The 23,654-nt window shown below is 36.1% G+C and overlaps 2 protein-coding genes across 6 annotated transcripts in view; one reads left to right on the top strand and one right to left on the bottom strand.

The window, feature by feature from the left end:
• Positions 1-3,061, top strand: part of LOC113686075 (synaptotagmin-C) — a 5,519-nt gene extending 2,458 nt beyond the window's left edge. Inside the window, exons 3-4 of the mRNA XM_027203670.2 lie at positions 1,714-1,849; positions 2,142-3,061. Of these exons, the coding sequence (XP_027059471.2) occupies positions 1,714-1,849; positions 2,142-2,446 (441 nt within the window). The 3' untranslated portion in view covers positions 2,447-3,061. The remainder of the gene's footprint in view (positions 1-1,713; positions 1,850-2,141) is intronic.
• Positions 2,676-23,654, bottom strand: LOC113686073 (uncharacterized). 5 transcript variants are annotated; one of them, XM_027203664.2, is made up of 30 exons: positions 23,121-23,654; positions 22,390-22,902; positions 21,689-21,772; positions 21,077-21,174; positions 20,709-20,771; positions 18,477-18,555; positions 17,569-17,694; positions 16,808-16,975; positions 15,426-15,578; positions 14,558-14,634; positions 14,115-14,223; positions 13,064-13,131; positions 12,578-12,641; positions 12,259-12,293; positions 11,848-11,913; positions 10,854-11,004; positions 10,662-10,748; positions 10,325-10,405; positions 10,062-10,112; positions 7,723-7,796; positions 7,518-7,611; positions 7,140-7,222; positions 6,695-6,860; positions 6,361-6,444; positions 6,022-6,052; positions 5,759-5,828; positions 5,508-5,636; positions 4,999-5,070; positions 3,219-3,276; positions 2,676-2,929 (listed from the first exon to the last, which is right to left on the bottom strand). In XM_027203664.2, exons 1-29 carry the CDS (start codon positions 23,280-23,282, stop codon positions 3,222-3,224), a joined length of 3,093 nt encoding a protein of 1,030 aa, XP_027059465.2. In that variant the 5' UTR covers positions 23,283-23,654; the 3' UTR covers positions 2,676-2,929; positions 3,219-3,221. The 5 variants fall into 5 exon arrangements, with proteins under 5 accessions (XP_027059465.2, XP_027059467.2, XP_089059920.1 ...); XM_027203666.2 differs by having other exon boundaries at positions 5,559-5,636; XM_089203794.1 differs by having other exon boundaries at positions 6,695-6,857.

The following is a 23,654-nucleotide window of genomic DNA, read 5'->3' as shown; positions in this document are numbered from 1 at the left end:
CGAACTGTAGAAGTATAAGGTATCGAGAACAGAAAAAGCGAAGAATAAGGTAAAAATGTATTAAAAGAAAGAGCATTAAAAGAATAATGACACCAACTTTTTTTAGTGAAGTTTAGAACCACAAAAAGTCGTGGTATGTTGAGTAAGAATCACTAAAGCGCAACGCATAACTGACCCAAACTGAGAAAACCGGCTCACAAATTTAAACGCGATCTCACTCTGATGAGCCCTAGATTAGTCCAAATTAGAGGAGAGTTGGTCAAAGTTAGCCCACTACGCTTCGTAAAACTAACTTTTTTAAGTTTTAGAAGTACCAACTTCTAGATCAACGAGCGGCTTTTGGAAGATTAAAAATGCATCTACAATTTGGACCTAAAATGAAGGACATTTACGAAGTAGAAGAATTATCTTTTTGCACTTTAAATTCCACAAAATTCGGTCCTTTTTAGTATGAAAGTCATTATCAAGATAGATTTTCTTAAAGCCCCTACAACCCACCAACAATCAACGCACGGAAAATGGCAGATTTATCTTCCGTCGAACAGAATCCGTTTAATTTCGAAAATTGTTCAACGGGAACAACTATCCTTTTCAGTTTGAAAACTGTCGTTGGATAACAATATACCTGTCAAACTAAACAATGCCCATTGTAAAATCAGTAGCACTTGTCGAATTATTAACAATCGCCGCGAATTTTAAACTCTTTCGGTGCGTCAGCTGCTATACCTTGCTCTTACTAACCGTATGATAAATTTCAGTTATGGGAGCTCTTTCCATTGCTCTTTGAAACTGTATGAAAATTTGTAAGTTTTCAACAGAGATAAAAGGATCTCCAGAAAGCGTTTTTCAGTGATGTTCCTAAAAGTTGTCTCAGACTTCCTACCGGATAACTCCATCTAATGCTTTCTTCAAAGTTAATTTATCTTCTATCCGAAAAGAAAGTTTTAAAGCGATTTGACCTTCCGATAAGCAATAACCTGTTAACGTCGCCACTGCGGGCATCTAAAGTTTTTTTAGGGCAATTTTCAAGCTAAATGCTTTTTGTATTATACATAATTTTGAATTTTTATTAAATTTCGTATATTAATTTTATCAATTGTATCATGTAAATAATCTTGAATTGTGAATAAAGTTATTATTATTATTATTATAACCTGTTTCTACCTCGGAAAATATTTCAACAAAGTTTGCGTTGTCTCGATAACATGCCGAAGTTTCACAAGGACTATTCGAGTTTTCGTGTGGCCAAGCTGTAGGTTGTGGCAAAAGGCATAGCTATAGCCTACAAAGATGCAAGGTTTTCATGTTGTTTGACGGTTTGCCTCGATGAGAGGTTTAATTCGGACAGAAATTTGTTACTGAGTATCCTTAGTTGTTTCTGCGACACGCGATATGTCGCTATAAATGAGTGATAATGCTTAACCTAAAAGAAAACTTAAGGGGTCAGCGAAATTTAAGCAGGTGATAGGTTGGCTGAAAGTAGCGCGCAAACGGCCATTGGAGGTTTTAAGTTGTAAAACTCGCGGGTAATATTACAGATCTATAATTTTTCTGCTACGGCAAGTAAATGCTACGAGAACAATAGGCACTCTGGAGCAAGTCAGTTTCCCAGAAAACGAAGGCATTTAAAGATTTAAAGGGAGGCGCTTCAAGTTAGAAAATTTATTCAAGTTTTCACATGTTTACATTTTGCGAAATCTCGTTTGATTGCAGTCCAGAGGACGCTCTCTAAGTTTTAGCAGAGGTGAAATACATATCTCGTTCCGCTACGAGGCAAAACGACAAAGACTCAACCTTATCATCTTGAAAGCCACAAATCTAGTGAGAACCAGCAAATTCTTGAATGCCGGTGAGTATACTGTTTCTTGGTTGAATTAGAATGTTTAAAGACTCTGATTAAAAAAAATGGTTGAGAAGAACAAGAAAGAAAAAATGAATCCGTTGCTACCTGCAACAGATACATCCCACCATCTACTAATGGGCTAGCCCGGCTTTTTAATTTTTAGCGAGTTCATAACCTTAGGTCACAAGACTAAAATATAAAGTGACATTTTTAAGTTAGAGTCTGAAGAATATTTATTAAAAAACTCCTCAAAAATCGGCAACTATTCGAATTTTGCTCCTCCTTTTTTTTCTTTTAGCACCGTACGTGTGTGTAATGCTGGAGGCAAATGGCACGGTATTGGAAACCAGACAAACTAAGAAAACACACGGTGTAAATGCGGTGTGGAATCAAGGTTTCCTATTTGACGTCGACGGCGAAACTATAAATGAATACTCCCTCACCATCCGAGTTTTGAACCATGATCTACTGACTACGGACGAGATCATCGGTGAAATGACAATTGGACCTCTGTGTGAGGGAACTGGTAAAGAGCACTGGGACGAAGTCATGAGGAAACGGCACTCGGGAAGAGAGGTGGCAATGACACACATTCTTTCGTGAGTTAACGCATCTTAAGCAGCTAAAATTCTCCAATCTCCAAACAGACGTCAACATAGGAATTCCGCATGTTAGTGAGGTTTGTAGGGTTTTCAAATATAAGTGTTTCGGCGATACATTAAGGTTAATATATGCAACTGCTTGAATTTGGCATCAGACTCTTCAGGCGTTTACTGAGGACCACCGTAGTAATAGCAAGATTGAGGACAAAACAAAAGTATATAGCAGCAAATTCAACTAGAAATAGTTTAATATATTATTTACCAAATATTATAACTTTTTTTAAAACAAGGATTGCATGAAAAACAATTATTAAATAAACAATCCATGAGAGGGTGTAACAGACGTCATCCTATCCAATATGGCAAGCGTAACTGGGCTGGGATTTACACAGCTTGTTTCCCTAAAGTCCAGCTCGGCAAAACGACATTGATAATTAACGTGAAAAGTGATATGACGTTTGGCGCAATTTCATCTTGAAAGAGGCTGAAAGAAAAGACATACTTTGTGAGAAGAGAAGCTGATTTTAGCCTGTTCGTTTTCCAGCCATACAGATAAAAAAGGAAAAGTAGAGATAGGCTATATACCTCTAATGAAAATAAAAACTTGATCAGATGATTTTTTTTACATTGTTGGTTATTTCAAAACCACAAAATTTAGATGACCGACTGTTGACGGATTTACAACAACATTTTTTCTTTGAACGATTGATTCAGGGAAGCAGTACACACATGACTATAATAAAGGTGTGGTTTAAATTACGGCAAACACCTACCTATCAATTGGTCTTCTCTTGCATGGAACCACGTGACATGAAACCAACACTCTTGCTCCTGAAAGCGTTGTTATTATAAGGCGATTATTCCACAAACATGAGTTGACTGAGTCTTACTGAAATCATCTCAAATCAAACAAGCGCGAATAAAAAAAATAATCAAAAACGACCACAAACTATTAAACCGTAAATTTGCTTATTTCATTTTAGGACGTAAGGAAAACGGAATAATGCCGTACAATTGAATAACTGTTTCGTCACGATACAACGCCCAATATTCCATACATAATAATATACATGGAAAAATTACTCAGTTCTTATTGGTTAAGATAAATGCAGTTTTCAGGTAATTCAGTGCAGAAGAGAGTTAATTCAGTGCAGAAGAGGGTTAATTCAGTGCAAAGAAAGAAACAAATCAGACATTCTGATTGGTCAATAATCAAAGAAACTCACAAATAGCCAATCAAATGCGAGCCTTGGATGTCGCAACAAAATTTGAAAATTTGCGAGCGAAACAATGGCCGGCGTTTTAAGTAGGTTTTTTTTCGCCACCGCAGCTGAAAAACAGCTTAAACAACGAAAACACTATAAAAAGCAATGCTTTTTGGTTGTCAGTTTGGAAAAAGTGGTGTTTAGAGAAGGGAATTGCCAAGGAAATCGAAAATTACGAGCCGACTCAGCTTTTAACACTTTGCTCAAGCGATCCAACGCCGAAATTAAAAACAGTCATAGTTAAACCTCGGGAACGACGATTCCATTTCATCGAAAGTGCTTCAGACACAGACTGAACTATTCCTTGAACTGTTTAGTCGGACTTTGAACTTTCTTGCACCTTAAAGATGTGAAGATATCATTGCCTGTTATTGTTTTGATCCTACGCGGTTGTTTTGTTGAACGCACGGTTTGAATAAATTATTTTTTGCACTTGATGCGCGCGCTTTGCTTATGTTTAATTATGATAAGCCATCTCGTAGTTATCTATGTATATTATTAACTCGTAATCACATGATTTTTCTCGTGCAATTTGGAATAAACAAGCACTTATTAATTTTTTCAAAGACCACAAATTGCACTCGCCCTACGGGCTGGTGCCATTTTGTTAGTCTTTAAAAAAATTTACTCGTGCTTATTTATTCCAAATTGCACTCGAAATCATGTGATTACCTATACGAATAAAAAATTCAAAATTGTCGAATGGTAACGATCCAGTTTTCGATAACCATGCTAAATCATTTGTTTCACTCTTCCCAATTACGAACGAGCCGATGAGCATAAACCTGATTATTCAGAATATTCAGCCAAAAGGTGAATGCTTAAGTATCATTGTGTTTCAACTAGCCCCCATCAATCACGACAGCACAACAAACAAACAAAGGTTAGACTGAAAATGCTTCGTGCTCTACTCGTCATGAGGTTCTTTAACTGCTCCCCCGCCCTATCCCTAGCCCTAACCCTAACCCTAATGCTAACCTTCCCCTGGGAACGAGGTTAGGCTTGAGAGAGAGCCTAAGGATTATGAGTCCTAAGGCGAGAGGGGAACCCAACCCATCTTCTTTCACCCGTCAACCCTTTCTTAGATTTCATGCAAAGAAGACTCATTCTCTTCAGTTATTTAAAGACCTCGTGTATTAATCTGATCTTGGGCTGGAACTCTCTACCAACCGAATTAACCAAGAATCGAAGCCGAGTAGGATGAAATTTGACAAAGGGGTTGGAGATTTGGGACTGACTGTAACATGTTCTTATGTTAAATTAGTTATCTTTTTTTCAGAAAACTTACCTTTTTCGCCCTGACGTCGTTTTGTTCTCGCGCTTCCTAAGACTCAAAATCAAATCAACTTGTACGGCTTTTCTAAAAACAGAAATACAAGTTTTACAAATTACCTACTGAACTTTGCGCCGTAGGTTTGTTCTTCTTACGGTACAACGATGCTTACTAAGCGTGAAGTGCATGGTTAATTATTTTTACTCTTCAGTACTGATCAAGATGGATGAACAGGCAGAAATGGTTTGATACCGACTTTGTGTCCCAATGATCATTAAGGCAAAAACACGACCTCACAATTGCGAGGAATTGACTCGAATTCTTGGATAGTACAGACCAACAATTACAGGTAGCAGATGGCTACATGCTCGTGTAAATCAGGGCAAAACACCAATCTTTCTTTGTACAAGAACTGGACATTGTGTGGTCCTGAATCTGTGCTTCCCACTCTTAAGTTGGAATTCATATTATAAAAATACATGATCTAAAGCAATTCGTTATATGGAAAGTCAGTCTTTCGTTACAGGAAGTGGCCGGTCTCAATTTCCACAAGGTAGTTGTAAACACTGACGTACTCCTCAACTGATGTTTTCATTCTACAGAGTTCTTCCACCTGGTTTCGCAGTTCGTCGCGTTCACATTCCAAATCTTTGCTGCAAAGACATTTAGTAACGTCATGACTTGCGGTGGGAACAATTTTTGACATTTGAAATCAACGTGTAAGGTCAAAGAACAGATAAACACAAAAATTCAATGGAAAGGGGAAAAAAAAAACCTTTTGACTTCCAATGCAACCTTCTGAGCTGTTAACTGCTTGACCTCCGTATCAAGTTTGGAGTTTGCACCTAAACAACGGGAAGAGAAAAGACCAGAAAGGCTAAGTTCATCCATGAAAATAGGAATTATTCGTTTGTTTAGTTCAGAATAAGGCTCCCTTAAAAGACACATACACAAAGACAAAAACGCCCCAGTAAGCCCATAAAGGTTACAATACTTTAGTTTTGTAAGCATCTTCAACTTTGCAAGCATTTAACTTACCAAATAACTGATCGTCATCTTCATTATGCACCTGAGTGAGGCATCAGGATGAGCAATGGTTATAAATTTATCAACAAGTTGTCGCCGTTATGTTTGCGAAATCTATCGTGGTTTGCGTGTCTAGATGGAATCTATGAAACACCAACGTATTGAAGGAATCTTGCGAGCAAGTATACGGATATCAAACGATTACAGAACGAATTTTGCAAAGACAACTTTTCTTAATGAAAAAGGGCGGATAAGAACGAATGAACACACCACAGCGTAATTTGATAGAAAGGTGTTAATCGTAGAATCGAGGGGAGCTGAAAATTAAAATCAAATAAATATTACAGAAACCTGAAAAAGTTTTTCCTTTTCAGACTTGGTGCTCTCTTGCTGCAGATGTCTTCCTATCTCCTCTTCATACGCTTCTCTCAGTTGCTAAAAATAATCAACAAGCTCTTTTTTCAGGTCAGTTAATATTCAAAGGTGTTAAGTTAGGATATCGTGCGTCATTTGGAAACTACCTTAAAATACTGGAAATAGTAAGATGAACTCTATAAAGATATCAAAACATCACAAATGAACGAGGAAACTCAACGATGATGACGATTAAGACACATTCCATTGGATACACAAAGCGTGAAGTAGCTCCCTGAACCCCACTAATAAACAATTGAACGTATGCTACCTGCATGCCATGAAGCAGGTCCTGAGAATTCTGCAGCGCTGATTCTCTATCAGCTGTAAGATCCTCTACTCGTTTGCTTAGATAGTAGTCTTTGGCTGCAAACATTTTAACGCCCATACAATCCGCGAGACAATTTTCTGCTGAGAGGCAGCATGGACCACAACTTCTATGACGTAAGAAAACACGCTACTGTCCAGTCTGCAGTCAACCATGCAGTCATAAATAGTAAGCAATAAGTGCCTAATGCGGATACGGAACGCTTCCAAAAAGGCCATGTAGTCAAGAATATATATGTACACCGGCACTTGTCATTATGACATTAAAAACAGGCAAAACCCTGACTTAATAGCAAATTTTGTAAACTGTACTTCTGACCACAAGACTGGCAAAAAAGTCTGAACGTTCCAATCTCCATCGTAAGTGACTACACCGTGACTGCACTTACTTTTTAATGTCACCATCAGATCTTCTTCTGGTTAACTGGTGGCTTTTGGCAAGCCCTGCTGACGTCTCCACCGAGTTACTTCTCTAAATTAAAATAAATCAAATTATTAACTTGAACTGAACAGTCTTCTCAAACTTGATCAAATATACAATCTTGCATTCAATAATCCGCCTCATCTGAAAATACTACGACATAGAGTTTTAGCAAAAGAGGGCGAGGGAGAAACTTACACGCTGCTTATACATCCATACTTAAGGAAATAACTGAAATGGTGCCCGCGGTAACTTACAAGCACCGCCGCCACAAATGAACGTGAATACTATATCTTACTCGAAAAGCAAATAAGTTCTCCAGTTCTGTTTTAGAGTTCAGTATCACCTGCTGAGTTGAGGATGAAAGTGCAGACTCTAGCTCTATAATCTCCAAGCATCTTTGAGCTAACTCGTCTCTTAAAGTACAAATCATTTGGCTCCTGAAAGACAGTGAGAGGATATCAGGTTATTACATTGTGAAGTCGATAATGTGGTATTTTAAAATTGTTTCCGCGTTACCTATGCAAAAACTAATTTGGGCTAATTCTGACCTGCTTGATGTGATAGCTGCAAGGTCGGCATAGTCTTTTCGTAATTGCGTCAGCTTTTCAGCCCATTTCTGTGACTGAAATTGAAGCAAAGAATACTTTAATTGGTCACCAGGAAACAAAAAGGGTGTGTCTAATAATTGTTTTGATAGCATGAGCAGCAATATTTTCCGTTCCCAATTTGCCAGACTCCTGCTTAACTCGTGCGTGTATCAGCTTGGTCAAAAAGGAAACGGAATTGACCAGTCCGCTGTTTACTGTATTGGCCAGTGGTAAAGACCGGGTATCTTGACAATACAAACAAAAACAGAAACTTACAGGTTAATGTAATGTGTAATGCTCAAAGAACGTGCCCTGGGTTGCATCCAATTTAAACTGCTCTCGTTCAATAGTTTAAGCAATATTTGGCAGTCGAACCTGTATTAAACGGCACCGTATTAAGCAGTCACCCTGAAGTAAGCAGTCAGTTGTCAAAGTTCTGAATTTCTTTCCCCTTATCATTGTAATTTTCACTCATTACTAAGTCCCAACGGCCTGTTTTTATTGTCCTCCACCTGTATTGAACGGTCGCTGAAAGCAGGACCACTCAAATAAAACTACTAATTATCTTTCAAGTAATTTTTAATCAATGTTTCTTTTCCAAAATCAAAGTAAGTCGGATTAAGTGGTAAATTATAGCATAAAGTGGCGTTGTTTATCGTTTATTATAATACCCCTATCGTTTATTATAGTACCACTAATAAAATCCCGCCATTCCCCGTCAGTGATCTGTTAATACAGGTTCGACTGTAAACCCTTTTGTCGTCGCCTTAATTTAAGACCGTCGCATAACATAAACTAGAAAACGTTTAAAGTTTTCCTTATGTAGCACGTTAATCAAATGAACGATTAGATTGAAGCATTAAGCTGCTGTAGCTCTTTTTTATTTTAAGCTTCCGCCGATCTACGGCATTGTCAGGGAATGTAACGAAAATATTCCAGGATGCGTGACATAAAAGCGATGTAGGTGATACGAATGACCAGAATATACACTGATGTATAGTAACCAGTCATATCCCCTACATCGCTTTTATGCCACGCATAGTGGATATTTTCGTTACATTCCCTGACGATGCCGTCGATCGGTGAAAGCTTGGAATAAAAGAGAAACACAGTAGCTCGAGGCCTTAATCGAATTGCCCATTTTAAAATGAGAAGATTTAACTCAAAATTCAAATATTGCTTGAAGTTAGGCTTTTGAATGATATACTACGACTTTAAAATTCACCACAGTTTTAGTTGCATCAGTTGAAGCTTTGCGTCTGTTGATAGTTTGCGTTTAATTGTCATCGATGGTAGCAAGGAAAGCGTTTATTGGTTACAAAGTATTAGTTTAAAAGCCAGCCCAACTATTTGAACAATTTCTTTCCAGTGTGTTTTACAGCTCAGACTTCTTGATAATAGTTTAAGCAAATCAAACCGAAAGTGAAAGTTATATATCAAATTAGTGTTTACGTCTTCAATTTAATTTATGTTTATAGTATTTCACCTTTTGTAATAAAGTCGGTTACTTTCTTTATCAGCGCGTCATTCATACCGTTATTCTCTTGAGTCAAAACCTTTCAACAACAAGTAAAAGAACAAAAGAAAAAAAATGGCACAAATTGAATACTTATCACAAAAGAAGTAATTTGGGGTAACAAATCCGATCCTACCGACGAAAATTTCTTGGCTTATTAGCCTAATAAAAATTTGATAAAAGTTTTCCACCTATAAAAGATTAGAATAGATGATTGATAGAGAAACAGTGCTATTTTGCATTAAAAGAAACAAAAGATCTAGTGATGTAGTGTTAATGAGAGAACCGGGCTTGATCATCTCTTGGTACTGAATAAATCCGATACTATGCAACCGTCTACAAGCAGTTACCTAGTTGACTTAACTGTCAAACCCATTTACTTCCTACGATTTTAAGTATCTTTGAAAACCCATAAAATCGTTAATTACGTCAAATTGATTCATACAATACAGGGAAATAAACCAACGAATAAACAAAGGTTCCACAAGGAAACACCGGTCAGACTGTCCAAACGGGTATCTCCAACGTCACCCTGTTGGATGCGACCGCTATTTGGTTACGCTTTGTATGTAATTTTATAGGATTAAAACTGTATCTTTACTTTCATTTCAACTTACTCCTCTTACTAAATTTTTTGGAGGCTCTGTCACCTGCCCTTCTTAGGATAACCTCAAATCTACTCCCCTACCCCCTTCCACTGTTTTCGTTTCACACTCGCGAGAGCGTCTTCTTGGTTTACATATCTGTTAGATAGAGCTACGATCGTGTGACTTCACTAAAGTACCTGTTGATGTTCATATTCCAACTCCTGTGACTGTTCCCCAAACTGCTTATCCTAGGTGAGACAAAAAGTCACGGCACTAAGTTGTACACCAGGTCTCTATTAAAATATCTGGAGAGATCAAATTCTGTCTCATACAGAGTAGTATGGATACCACATTTAAAGCAATAAAATGAATAACCGGGTTGCTCTTTGTGGTAGCAAACTTTTACAACGAGGAAAAAGGAATGCAAAAAAACTCTGTAAGTACATGTAAAAAAAATTACCTTAATTTCAAGCATTTCCCACACTTTACTGAGTTCTGACTTCACAGTCTTCAATTCAAGACAAACTTCATCGAAAGACACCTTTTGGAATTGTATATCATAACATAAAATGGGCTCATCACAATTAAGTTTTCTGATTGGATGACAAAGTAAACAGATATTAAAGACTGTTCACTGTTTGATATAATAATGTAATAAAACACAATTTCAAGCACGTTACTTTGTCAAAATTGCATACTACACAACCATAAAAATGAATATTACAAATGATCAGTATATGTGTGTTGCGAAGCATTACTTCTGATTGGTAATAGATTTGTCAAGGAGATGTGCCTACTTTCATTTCCTCTTTGGTCTTGTTTACTGCCTCCTCCTTTTCAAGTTCAAGATCTCTTCTGACATTGAATATCCCATTCACAGCAGGCTACAAGAATATATATTTCACAGGATCACTTTAGTAGACTTGAGAATCTCACTGGATGAGAAGCTGACAGAGTTATGAATCTAAAAAATTAGACATTAACAGTACCCTTTTTTTCAATTGATCTCTGAGTTGGCTATTTTCTGCACTAAGTTCGGCCAGTGTCATTCTAAGTTCACTCCTTTGAATTGACCATGCTTGTTGCTTTTCTTGCAACTTGTGAATCTCCTTTATCAGCTCAGTTTTTTCAGATTCTAGCCTTTGGGAGAAGAGTGAATCTTAAGTAAGTAACAAAGACATAATGCCAATAAGCACAGTTCAAGTGCAACCCAAGTGATTATACGGATGATTCTGCCAGGTAATTGTACCATGATTGAATCATGAACCAATGAAATGAGGGGCAGTATAAACAAGCAACTATGTCAAGTTACCTAGTGTATATTTAGTGTTAAGTAGAATCATGTTTATTTTCTCCTGCAAAATGTATAGAGAGAAAAGTAATCCCACTAACTGACCAAACATAATATGGCTTAATCAAAACCTCAATGAAGTGAAGAAATAATCCTCATAGATAAACTGCAATTTTTAGTAAAAAACAAGTCGGAAAAAAATTTAGGCTTCCTCAGGATTCAAAGCTGTGCCTCCCACATAAAGTTGGGTATCATTACCAACTGAACTACGAAGCCCTGTGTTGGGAGCTAGACACATTTTAGTAGGTTCTTCATTCCATTTTAGGAATGTGATACCAACTAAATAGAATTAATCATATGCTGACCAAGGGATGAGATTCAAGGAAAAATTACCCTTACAGATGAGTTGAAATCGAACTGTAATTCAAGCCATTCAGTTGGTGATCCAATTGGCTAATTTACAACTATTGCTGATGAGTCGATCTCTCAATTGTCAAGGAGTATATAGAGCAAATGTTTAGATGGGAATAGTCTCAATTGTATGCTGACCATTATTTTCAGGGACATCTTTTGTTCATCCATGCTAATGATGTTCCTTAAAAGACATTCTCTAAACTGTTGTTTGATTGATCATAGCCACAATAAGCTATCAAAAGTCAAACAAGTTGGTTAAAGATAAAGAGAAAAATCACCTTGTTACGTTTTCTTTGATTTTGTCCACCTCCTCTTCCAAGAAGGGAATACAACAATTTTTGTCACTGCAAACGGGAGAGAAATAATTCAATATGTTGGAATTTTTAAATTATGTAGACTGAGATCTTCCAGCACAACATTTAAAGACACTTATGTAAAGCTAAAAGGAAACACCGAAAAAGTCAGTCTCCTTGTGCTGAACCTTACCATACATTTTGTACAGAAATGGCATATTAAGGCACCATTGCTTTTCGGACCTGGGAATCCCATAAGCTCAGATTCAAGTGATAGAAACACCAAAAGACGACTGGAAATGGAAACTGGTTTATTATTCTTACATGCTGATATGGCAAATTTACAAGTTCTTTCAAAAAAAAATTAATTAATTAACAATGAGGTGTATATCCCACCTTTCACTTGTTGAAACTGACTCTTTGGATGAATTCTGAAGGAAGGAAAATCAGTTTTGTCAAGTTTACAAGAAGGTGATAAACAATTATGGTCAATATTATTATTAGCTAAACTAAAAGAAAACCCTTGAACTAAATAGTGTTCCTGAAATTTTTTCCAGGGGGTCACCTTAATTGGAAGGCATACAGCAACCTTAGAACAGCTTTTGTTACTTGTACATCAAGGCTTTCATAGCTTGTTTTATTTCAATTTATTTTCAAACACTCAGCTTAATTCATCCCATTCTGTTTATATCAATTCAAACTAACGAAAAGATACCTTCAACACATCAAAATCATTTTTCCGATATTCCAGTTGCTTTTGAAGTTCATCATTTGCTTTCCTATTTCAAAGCAAAAGTTAGCAATTTCAAACCATTATAATAACTAATACAGTTACATACACAATATAACCCTGCTGAAACAGGGCAGAGCCAATCCATTGTGCAATTTCTGAACAATAGGATTAAGAATGTTTTAACAATAGGTTTTGGACTATTTGCATTTTTTTCTAAGAGTCATTTGTCATTCATAATAACTCAATCAATTCTGACTGTGAATATAAGAAAATCATATATGATTTAATTTTTTTTAAAAAGACCTAACTGCCTAGGACATGAACAAAATTTTTCCTATTATTAGTTTGATAAATCCCCCATTATTTTCTAAACAAGCAAGAAGTTTGTATTTAATGAACTATGCTTTAAACATTTTCAGAAAATTCATACAGAAAAACACAGAAAAAGAGAAAAAATACAAGGAATACCTGACCACACAGACACTGCATTGAAGTTTTTCATTTTCTTCTTTTAGCTCTTTAAACTTAGATGCTTGCTACAGAATGAAAAAAGGAAAGAAGTAGAAATATTTAGTCATCATAAACTTTTAAGCATATCTTAACCAGCACTGTCTCTCTCTATTAGGAGACCCTAAAGAGTGATCTGTTCCCACCATGTATAATAAGGGGATAATGTTTTTACAAAGAAGGACTGACTGGAAATGTAATAGAATGAAAGGAGTACCATTAACAATTTAGGTTATGTGTACTTTTTATGTACTATTTGGGTAATTAGGTAATAAAATGATATCATGTGCCATTTGGTGTATGCACAAGTACATTTTTCAAAGACAACAAAACTGCATGAGCCAATAGGGCAACTGCAATTTTTACAAGAGAAATCATGGTATTGCTTATGAACAATTTACATGAAAAAAAGCATCACAGAAAGTCAAGACAGACAAAATTTTGACAGCACAAGCACTATTTGTAATTTGCACTTGTGTTACAACTTTGCATCTGTGTTACATGGAAAATGCACTTGTTTTCAGCCAGTCAAAAGCATGTTACTTTTTACATGTATTACCAACATGACGTAGCTGGTGCACAAAATATATTTCAAAACTACCAAAGGAGGGGTGGGTCATTTTAGAGGGGGAAAGGCTCACAAATTTTAGCATTTGTGCTGTGGGGGATGGCCCAGAAGAAAGGGAGGGCAAGACAACAATGTATAGTTTAGTCAATATCTTGGTTAAAATATTTATAAAGCAGATATGGTCCTGAAAGCTTGCTTGAAAAATATTTTTCATATTGATAGCAATTCTCATAGAATATAAGAACTCCATACTAACTGAGCATGAGGACTGCACTAAGGAACATTAGCCTGTGATCATTTTAGTTAGTGGACCTTGCTGAGAGGTCTGTACAAAAACAAGTGAGGGCATCAGAAAACTTAGATTGACCTCATGAATAACTTGCCATATTACTATAATGTTGGTTACTGAATCTATTTTAGAGCACAATTCTTGAATGCTCACACCTGTTTTGTAATAGTCTCTTGGCACATTTTCATTAATTGCAGCTGCCTCTCTTTTTCTTCCTTTTCCTTCTTCAGCATAATATTTCTTTCCTTCAGAGATGAAATTTGGCTGCAAGTGAAAAGATTTTCTTGACAAAGGCAGGATCTTTGCTTTTCCCTTTCCTACAACTTAACTTGCTGGCACGCATAGCTTTCCACAGCCCTTGTTTTGGCACAGAAATGTTTAAGAAATTGTATCAGAGATCAGTAATTCTTTCCAGGAAATTCAATGGGGAAAGGTAGAAGTGAAGAGTAGTAAGGTAATCTTTCAGCTCAAAGTTTTCAGTCATCACAATCAATCTTATAGATAGAGTAGATCCTCTCCTCTAAATAAAATTTGCATATATGGGTGTTTCAAGTGTAATCAGGTCACCAATGTTGCATAAAGCAGAAGAAAAACATACTTTTCTAATTCTTCCCAATGACTCTTGGCACTTGCAATCTTTAACAAAAATTCCTCATTCAGCTGTTTCTCATTTATCTTGTTTGACAAAACAGAACAGAATAAAAAACCAAAATCACTGCTGTTAGTGATCATACAATACCATACATGTATATAACATGGTACTGTACAATATGATATATATATATGTTATTTGCCGGCAGGGAGGTCTGTATGGTGAAAAACTGTGACTGAGGTCTTGAAAATACTGCCCAAGGCCATAGGCCAAGGGCAGCATTTCAAGACCGAGACCTATGATAATATAGTAAGAACATCATTCAGTGTCGTATATACTAGGTTAGCCCTTGTGTGCTCCTTTTTTGTTCTCCCCGCATTTTGCCTTCATCTGTGATCTATTACTGAACATGCAATTCACTTGTCAGATGTACAACAATTGTAAACCTTGTTTTAAATAAAGCAGAAATTTAGGATGAAATTATAGATTACACTAGGAATTTAACACACATTCCAATCTGGCAAAGGTTAGTTTTCAACAAAGATTTCCAACATTTAAACTGATCTTGCTTGAAAACCTCCCTTAACAGAGTATATGGTTGAATATGAAAAGTAATTATCCTGACAATTATTGATTTACAGACTTAGCAATAAATAGCTTTACAGTATCCTCTTTACTATTTGGGATTGGTATGAAAAACAAAATTTCATAACAAATTTTTCAAGGTTCAAGGGCACAAAATAGTCTTACTTCAGGAACACCATTACCTGTTTACACTATACCCAACTGAGGTGAAATTATCAACACCACTAACATTGCACATCAACATCTTATTTCAAAAACTGGTAAATTTTAATGCCTTCTTCCACATTACCTCTTCTGTATTATTTTTCAGGTTCTCCTGTCTGCATTGCTCCAGTTCTAAACTCATGCTTTTTGAACTCTGCTCCAAAGAGTTAACAAACCCTTCAAGTTTCTGAAACGCATCTTTCACAATTGATGATTCCTCTTTAAGAAGATCATTGACCTAAAACCCAAAATGAATAGGCCATTATAAGCCTCCAAACAAGTATATTTGGAAGTGCATGTTGTGAAAATATAAATAAATAACCAAACAAATAAATAACTTTGTAACATATTGTAATAAACATTAAATCGAGGCTTCCACATTTCATGATTATTCTTAATTCTCTTCACAAATTTGTCAATTTTGTTTACTTTAGTTAGCAATTATGTCATAAGCTTTAACATGTATACATATACATAGATGTTGTTACCTGCCTTCTTTCAGTAGTTCTAGTTTTTAGCTTTAGTAGAGCTACCATACCTGTTTTTGGTAGAATTAAGTTTAAGTCACCCTTGGCTATTAAGAGTGCAAGTATAGACTGTTTCTACCCCTAATTCTGAAGTACTGAAAGTTTGAACTTATAGCCTTTATTCCCTAAAGTCACTTTTCAACCAACTAAATCAAAGGTACCCAAACAAGTCAAGTAGGTAGCTCCAAGTGGCAGCGCCCAGTTTTTCAAAGGACCCATTTAGTTTTTCTATAGCCTGTTATCTCCAGCAATTTTATGGCCTCAAGGATCTTATAACTGTGTTCATTTATATTATTGATATTGCTTTAGAACAATTAGAAGTAAACATATTCTCTCACTATTATTGATTCCCTATGTCTTTAAAGATCAGCTAGAAACGTTTGTTACACTGCAATTATGATCGGAATGTTCTCCATTATTGATTCGTGATTTGCATTATCTTGTAATCAGTTGTCATTTGGTAATAAGTTGATTCACTGCATTATATTTCAGTTTACTTTCAATTATGGTCAATAAATCATCATTAATCACAGCTGATTTTCTGTTATCTCTGGTCTTATTTGATCAGTAAGCATTTCCCACACACAGAGTTCAGCATGACAAGTTGTTGACAAGTGACCTTTGGCTCTTCAAAAGTCTTCATGAACCTGGTGTTACATACATCTCTAAATTAGTTTGTAAATAATGATTAGTAAATTTGGCAGGTCCCATTTCCCTGTGTGGCCTGCTGAATTCAAAAATTGTTTTGAACTTAAATATTTCCCATCTATTTGACCCCAAGAATGTAATATATATGTTACTAACCTTGTTATCTTGGAGCAAACTAAAAGCTACTGAACCTTGTTTTTCCCTTTTGCCTTTGAAAAATTTACTTGTGCTGATTTATACCAAATTGCACTCAAAATCATGTGATAATTTACACTTAACAGTTACCCTTTACCATTTTCAAGCAAAGTCTATCATGAATTTCCCTTTGAATTTTCTGGTCCTGCTCTGCTTTATCTTTCATCAGTCTTTCCTGTTCCTTAATCATGTTGTTATGGTTTTGCTGCTGATTTAGGATCTCCTCCTCAAGAATACTCACTTTTCCACATTGTAAGTCTCTTTCCTTCAAATAGCATACACATAAAAGCATTTTAGTGGTACAACATTTAAACAAATTAACAAACTATTTTGTATATCAGGGCTAGAGACTGAAATGAGTGATCCAAAGCCTTGAGAATTTTAGAATTCCAGCCCAACATGCAAAGAGTGCATTTATTTGTTTTTCAAAACACAAATTCTTAGTGACACCATTTCTGCCATTTGGCCATTTAAGGGTAAAAAGTTGTAACATATTAATTGATCTTAAAAACTTTATAACATAGTAGCTTCAAACAAATTATAATATGTTCATGGGCACATTCATTATCATGGTATGAAAATATACTGAAAAAAACTCAACACTGATGGGAGTGGAGCATTGTCTGCAGGGTGAAGAGATGTTAAATTTAGCTGTTGACACCTCACGATGCCAGCCATTAAAGAAAACTTGAGCAAGCATATGTCTGCATATCCAGGAACAAACATCATCACACTTTTGAGTGTAACTTAATTTAAAAAGTTTGGCTCTATGACTAGCAGGTCTTATTAGACTACCCTGACCTAGTCAACAATGCAGTAAAACTAACCAAAAAAAAAAAAACCACCAAATATATTTACCATTCTCAGCTGTATAATTTCCTTTTTGAGTTGATGCTGTTTGTTCTTTGCCTCTTTGGCATTTTTAATTCTTTCTGACAATTGAAGTCTAATGGATGCATGTTCTTGTAAAAGTTTTTTATAATCCTACAGAAATAAAATCATATAATTCTTACACTTAACTTATGCAAAAAATATTACATAATTATACCTATGACTACTATGTTGAGTACACTTTAAATTTACATTTATAAATGAGATTACACTGTATCTATCTCAAAGATACAGCATACATGTATTAATTAATTCATGTTTAAAAGACTATACATCACAGTATCATGTGGTTCTACTCACATATAATGTCCCACAGAAAGTTTTTATATATATATACAATTAGTAACAAAGCTCAGTTACAGCTGCTATTACTGCACATTAACCGTCAATAATCGTTCAATTGCATTGAAGCTGAGACTTGATTTGAATGACCTTGAAATGATCAATCATAAGTTTTCCATAATGATGTAAGTATAGGTTTTGAATGGCTGAATGTTTTAATGTTGTAAAAGAATTTTCCCAGTTTTGATGGAGAAGTTTTATTCTAAGCAAATCCAATTGAAAATTGACTTTGATTGTGAATGTATTTTCCTTCGCTTTGATCCAGCGCAAATATTGTTGCCTAAGTCAACTAGACTCTCCTGCCAAGTTTTATGGCTGTACCTTCAATTCCACTCAAACTACCTTCCCTCAGCCACCAATCAGATTGTAAGAATAATTATTACTCATTTGACAGCCCTTCACAGCAAAAACTTTTACATATAACTACTAGATGTTAAAAATGTTAATATTAATTACTAAATATCAATTGACAGACACAGACAGAGAGATAGACATACACTAACAAAAGAGAAAGACAGAGAGGATGGGTGCACCTTTTGGAGTTTGTCATTTTCTTCCTGTAAGGTAGCATAACTATTTGCTTTCTGTAAACCAGTTCCTTTCTTTTTAGCCGGTAACCAGTCAACTCGCCGACGGACCAACTCGCCGACACCAACTCGCCGACGTATAAAATCGAGTAGAGACGTCGGCGAGTTGGTCGTCAATCCAGTACAACTTATTAGAAGTTAAACATACAGAGAAGTAAACGATATTTAGTAAAAAAAACACTGGCGAACATTGGTGAACATCAAACAGAAGCTTAAACATCGGTGAACATTGGTGAACATCACCAATGACTATAACAGCTTAAGACGCGAACGAGTTATTGTGCGACAACAACACCATAAAGACTCATGATGTCAATCGCTCAGATTTTTTAACGAAAACGTAGCTTTCTAGACGAGATCTTTAGTAAAAAGCATTTCTTTTTATTTGCAACCAAGTTTATAAGGATCTTAAGACGAATAAAGCGAAGTAAACCTCACCAACGACTCTAACAGCTTCAGACGCGAACGAGTTATTGTGTGACAACAACACCGTTAAGACTCAGCATGTCAATCGCTCAGTTTTTTTAACGAAAACTTGGCTTTCTAGACAAGATCTTTAGTAAAAAGCAATTCTTTTTATTTGCAACCAAGTTTATAAGGATCTTAAGGCGAATAAAGCGAAGTAAACATCACCAACGACTCTAACAGCTTCAGACGCGAACGAGTTATTGTGTGACAACAACACCGTAAAGACTCGTCATGTCAATCGCTCAGATTTTTTAACGAAAACTTGGCTTTCTAGACGAGATCTTTAGTAAAATGCAATTCTTTTTATTTGCAACAAAGTTTATAAGGATCTTGAGGCGAATAAAGCGAAGTAAACCTCACCAACGACTCTAACAGCTTCAGACGCGAACAAGTTATTGTGTGACAACAACACCGTAAAGACTCATCATGTCAATCGGTCTTATTTATTTAAGTCAAGACGCTTGGTAAAAAGTCAACGCACAAATATATTTTTTGGTCTTACTACTGGTGTTAAAGCAAAATTGGTGGCCATACAAATACGATTAGTATCCAATGAGAAGCTGACGAGAATCCAAAGAAGGGCCTATAGGCAATTACAGAGTACGATGTTTGGATTATGGGAGAAATATGAAAATGCTGAAAGAACAGCGGCCCAATTATTGAAATCGATGTCGAGATTAAACGGACCTACAAGAGCAGAGTAATTGCATGATATACATTACTTTCACATGTTCATCTGATCTTTATAATAAATGGAATTTTATCGTTTTTATCGTAAATCAAACGTTCTCGATCATGAATAAATCTTTCTTTAAAGTTAAAAAAAAAACATGTGGTTCCGCGTGGTTGCTATGGTTGTCACACAATAATTATCTCGTTCGCGTCTGAAGCTGTTAGAGTCGTTGGTGAGGTTTACTTCGCTTTATTCGCCTTAAGATCCTTATAAACTTTGTTGCAAATAAAAAGAAATGCTTTTTACTAAAGATCTTGTCTAGAAAGCCAAGTTTTCGTTAAAAAATCTGACCGATTGTCATGATGAGTCTTTACAGTGTTGTTGTCATACAATAACTCGTTCGTGTTTGAAGCTGTTAGAGTCATTGGTGATGTTTACTTTACTTTATTCGCCTTGAGATCCTTATAAACTTGGTTGCAAATAAAAAGAATTGCTTTTTACTAAAGATCTTGTCTAGAAAGCCAAGTTTCCTTTAAAAATCTGACCGATTGACATGATGAGTCTTTACGGTGTTGTTGTCACACAATAACTCGTTCGCGTCTTAAGCTGTTAGAGTCGTTGGTGAGGTTTACTTCGCTTTATTCGCCTTAAGATCCTTATGAACTTTGTTGCAAATAAAAACAAATGCTTTTTACTAAAGATCTCGTCTAGAAAGCTACGTTTTCGTTAAAAATCTGAGCGATTGACATCATGAGTCTTTACGGTGTTGTTGTCGCACAATAACTCGTTCGCGTCTTAAGCTGTTATAGTCATTGGTGATGTTCACCAATGTTCATCGATGTTTAAGCTTCTGTTTGATGTTCACCAATGTCCAATGTTTTTTTACTAAACATCGTTTAATTTTCTGTATGTTTAGCTTCTAAAAAGTTGTATTGGATTGACGACCAACTCGCCGACGTCTCTACTCGATTTTATACGTCGGCGAGTTGGTGTCGGCGAGTTGGTCCGTCGGCGAGTTGACCGTAAACCTTTTAGCCTCATCTTGCAAGGTTTTGTGAGTTGCAGTCAAAACATTCAATTCCCTCTCTAAATCATTCACTCTGGGGTGGTATGAAAGAATAAGACAAAATGTTTGTCAATATCAGAATTACTTCCAGCAAATCCTTCTCATCACGAGCTAACTTGGCAAAAGATGTCCATACTTTTCCAACAAAAATCACAGGAGAGGATTGAAAGTATTTTCCATTTTCAATGTTAGTGACTGTATATTTAATGAAGCAACCAAAATAAGCAACTTTCTCAAGACTTCACTTGCAATTTCTTTTTATTTAAACAGCTTTGCACACTTGAAACATGGACTACATGTATTTTTTGTAAACACTATTTGGTTATGAGTAGTACAAACCTTATCAGAAATGCCTCATGATTTTTTAAGCTCTCTGATTTGAAAAATTCAAGGGTCTTCTTTTCCATGGTTAAACAATCTATCTCTTCCTGCAGTCCCTGGGAAAGTTAACAGAGATAAGGACTCTTGTCTGTTACGACACAATGTAGAGATACTGACCCATTCTCAACCTAAGTCTAGCAGGAGGGGCTACTCCTCTTCTCTGTCTTAATCAGCACATTTGAAAGAATTTATATCTGGTTTCCTCAAGGTACCTAATGTATAAGGGATTGCAGCTTGTGAAAGAATTTTCCAAATAAGCGCAATAATAGGGTTGCAAGACCTACTGATTTTTGGGTTGCACTTATTAACTTTGCTGTTCCAAACACAACCCTAATTAAGGGAGGTGGTTATTCTGGGGCAGCCATTTTTCCAGGAAGTAAACCATACCCACCATTCACAACTCACAGAGATTTGCGACTACCTGTGAGACTGATCCACATGATATATAATACCTGGCCTTACTGGTTGGGAAAACCACAAAGGGACTGTAAGAGCAACAGAATAATTGAAATGCATTTGAGAATAAAAAACCACACTAGTTGAATGTTACAGAGTAACATGAAGTCACACCTCCTGTTGAATTACTATGCTTTTAAGCTGACCACGTAAAAGGCAGATCTCACTTTCTGTTCCTGCCAGTTTTTCTGCTTGGTTCTATTAATGAGAACAAAGTTATTGACTTTACATCAATAAAAATTGACCTACAATTGTACAAAGTAATGTAGTTAAAATGTTTAAGAAGCTCTGCATTAAAAAATTTTTAACACATCTCAGCCTTGAATAGGGTGTGTGAATCTAAGTTTACATGACTGTGTTAAAATGAAATTACTGGTAAAAGTGATATTCTAAGATTTCTGCATAATAACGCTATTGTGTTAATAGTAATAAGCTGAAAGCCTTGAAAAAACCTCTTACTTTTTCAAGATAAAACTGCCTGAGACAACAGGCTGAAATGATAGTTACTCGTCAAACATCATTGGGTGATCACTCTTTTTTTTGTTTTTAAATGAAAGGAAATTGCAGTGTTTCAGTTTAAATAAGCAAATATCCTGGGCTCATAGAAAACTGCTCATTACAAGTACATTTAAACTACTAACAAGGGAGACAAAAATGGGCAAGAACCATACTTATGGTTTGGCATGCACATAATACACATTTATTCATTAAAATGGTATACACAGCAACTACCTAGAAAAATCCTCAGCTCCCCAGTAACTTTCCTTTGCAATACATATGTAGTTACCTATAGTAATGATTGAGATGGCATTTACCTGAATTGTAAGGTGAGCTTCCCTGAGCTTTTCCAATAACAAAATTCTCTTTGTCTCACTATCATTCAGTGAACTCTCCAAGCTTTTTTCAAACAAGTTGTTGGAATTCAGGTGATGTCCCCTAGAGTCAAACCGGTGAGTCTTTGTGTTCAAGCTTTTTTCAAACAAGTTGGTGGAATTCAGGTGATGCCCCCTACAGTCAAAGTGGTCAGTATTTGAGTTAATTTTTGAGTCACAAAAGTTTTCCAAACAGAAAGTAGCTGGATCTTGAGCTCCACTAATTTTATCACTAGAGGATAAAACACTTTGTGTTAGATCTTCATTGCCTTGACCATCAGCCTTTGATGAGTACCCACTATCTGTTAAGAACACCTGACAAGTTCTATTTTGGTTACTCCAGAGATTTGTAGTCAGAGTGCTAGTTTTAGAAAGAGTATCTGAAGGAAAATTGAGAGCCTTCTGCAAATTCCTGATTTCGATACCCATGTTACTATATGAAGGACAAAATGGGTCCTGCAAAAGTAAATCAGAGAAAAGATCAGTACCCACTTCATTGTTGCAATGCAAAACGGCTAATTTTTTTTATCTGCGAGATAAGAAGACTATAATGTTATCTACGTCAGCAGAGTTTTGTAGGTCTAATTTTGTGAATAAAATTTAAAAAGCTTCAGCACCTGAACAAATTCAAATTTACTTTCCTCGGCTAGGGCTGCAAAAAGAAAGATACTCACCACAAACTTTGAATTAGTGAAGCTGTGAGAATTGTTTCCGCTATTGTTTACAGACTGCGGTGGCCTTGCCTTGGAAGTCAACAAATGATGCACTCGAGAATATGAGAACTCATTGTCTTCTATGTTATCTGTACTTGATGTTAGTAGTTGGGCAATGTTCATTATTCATTCCTACTATAACCAATTGGTCTAGGGTTTGTCTGAATTTATACGGCGTATTTGCCAATGCTGCAGCCTACTGGGAAACTGACGAGTTTGCCAAGACAAATCAACTTTACGTAGTCATGCTTTAAAGTCCCCTGCTTATGGTTTTTGCCTTTTTGAACCGTTCTGATACACCAAAGTGAGGAAAAAGGCTTGCACAAGTCGCCAAGAAAGAAATCGTGTCCAAAGCTATGCAATTTTAGGCCTCAAGACAGACGTAAACAACAGAAGAAGGCAAGAAGGCAATCACCTCATGACAGTCGACCGCAGACCAGACCCCAGGGAACAGAGCGAGAATCCTCTCCCACCCTCCCTACCCTTAGTAGTAAT

The sequence above is a fragment of the Pocillopora damicornis genome, chromosome 4 (assembly GCF_964200805.1).
Source record: "Pocillopora damicornis chromosome 4, jaPocDami1.2, whole genome shotgun sequence".
Taxonomy (NCBI): domain Eukaryota; kingdom Metazoa; phylum Cnidaria; class Anthozoa; order Scleractinia; family Pocilloporidae; genus Pocillopora; species Pocillopora damicornis.
This window is presented reverse-complemented; position numbering and strand designations above follow the sequence as displayed.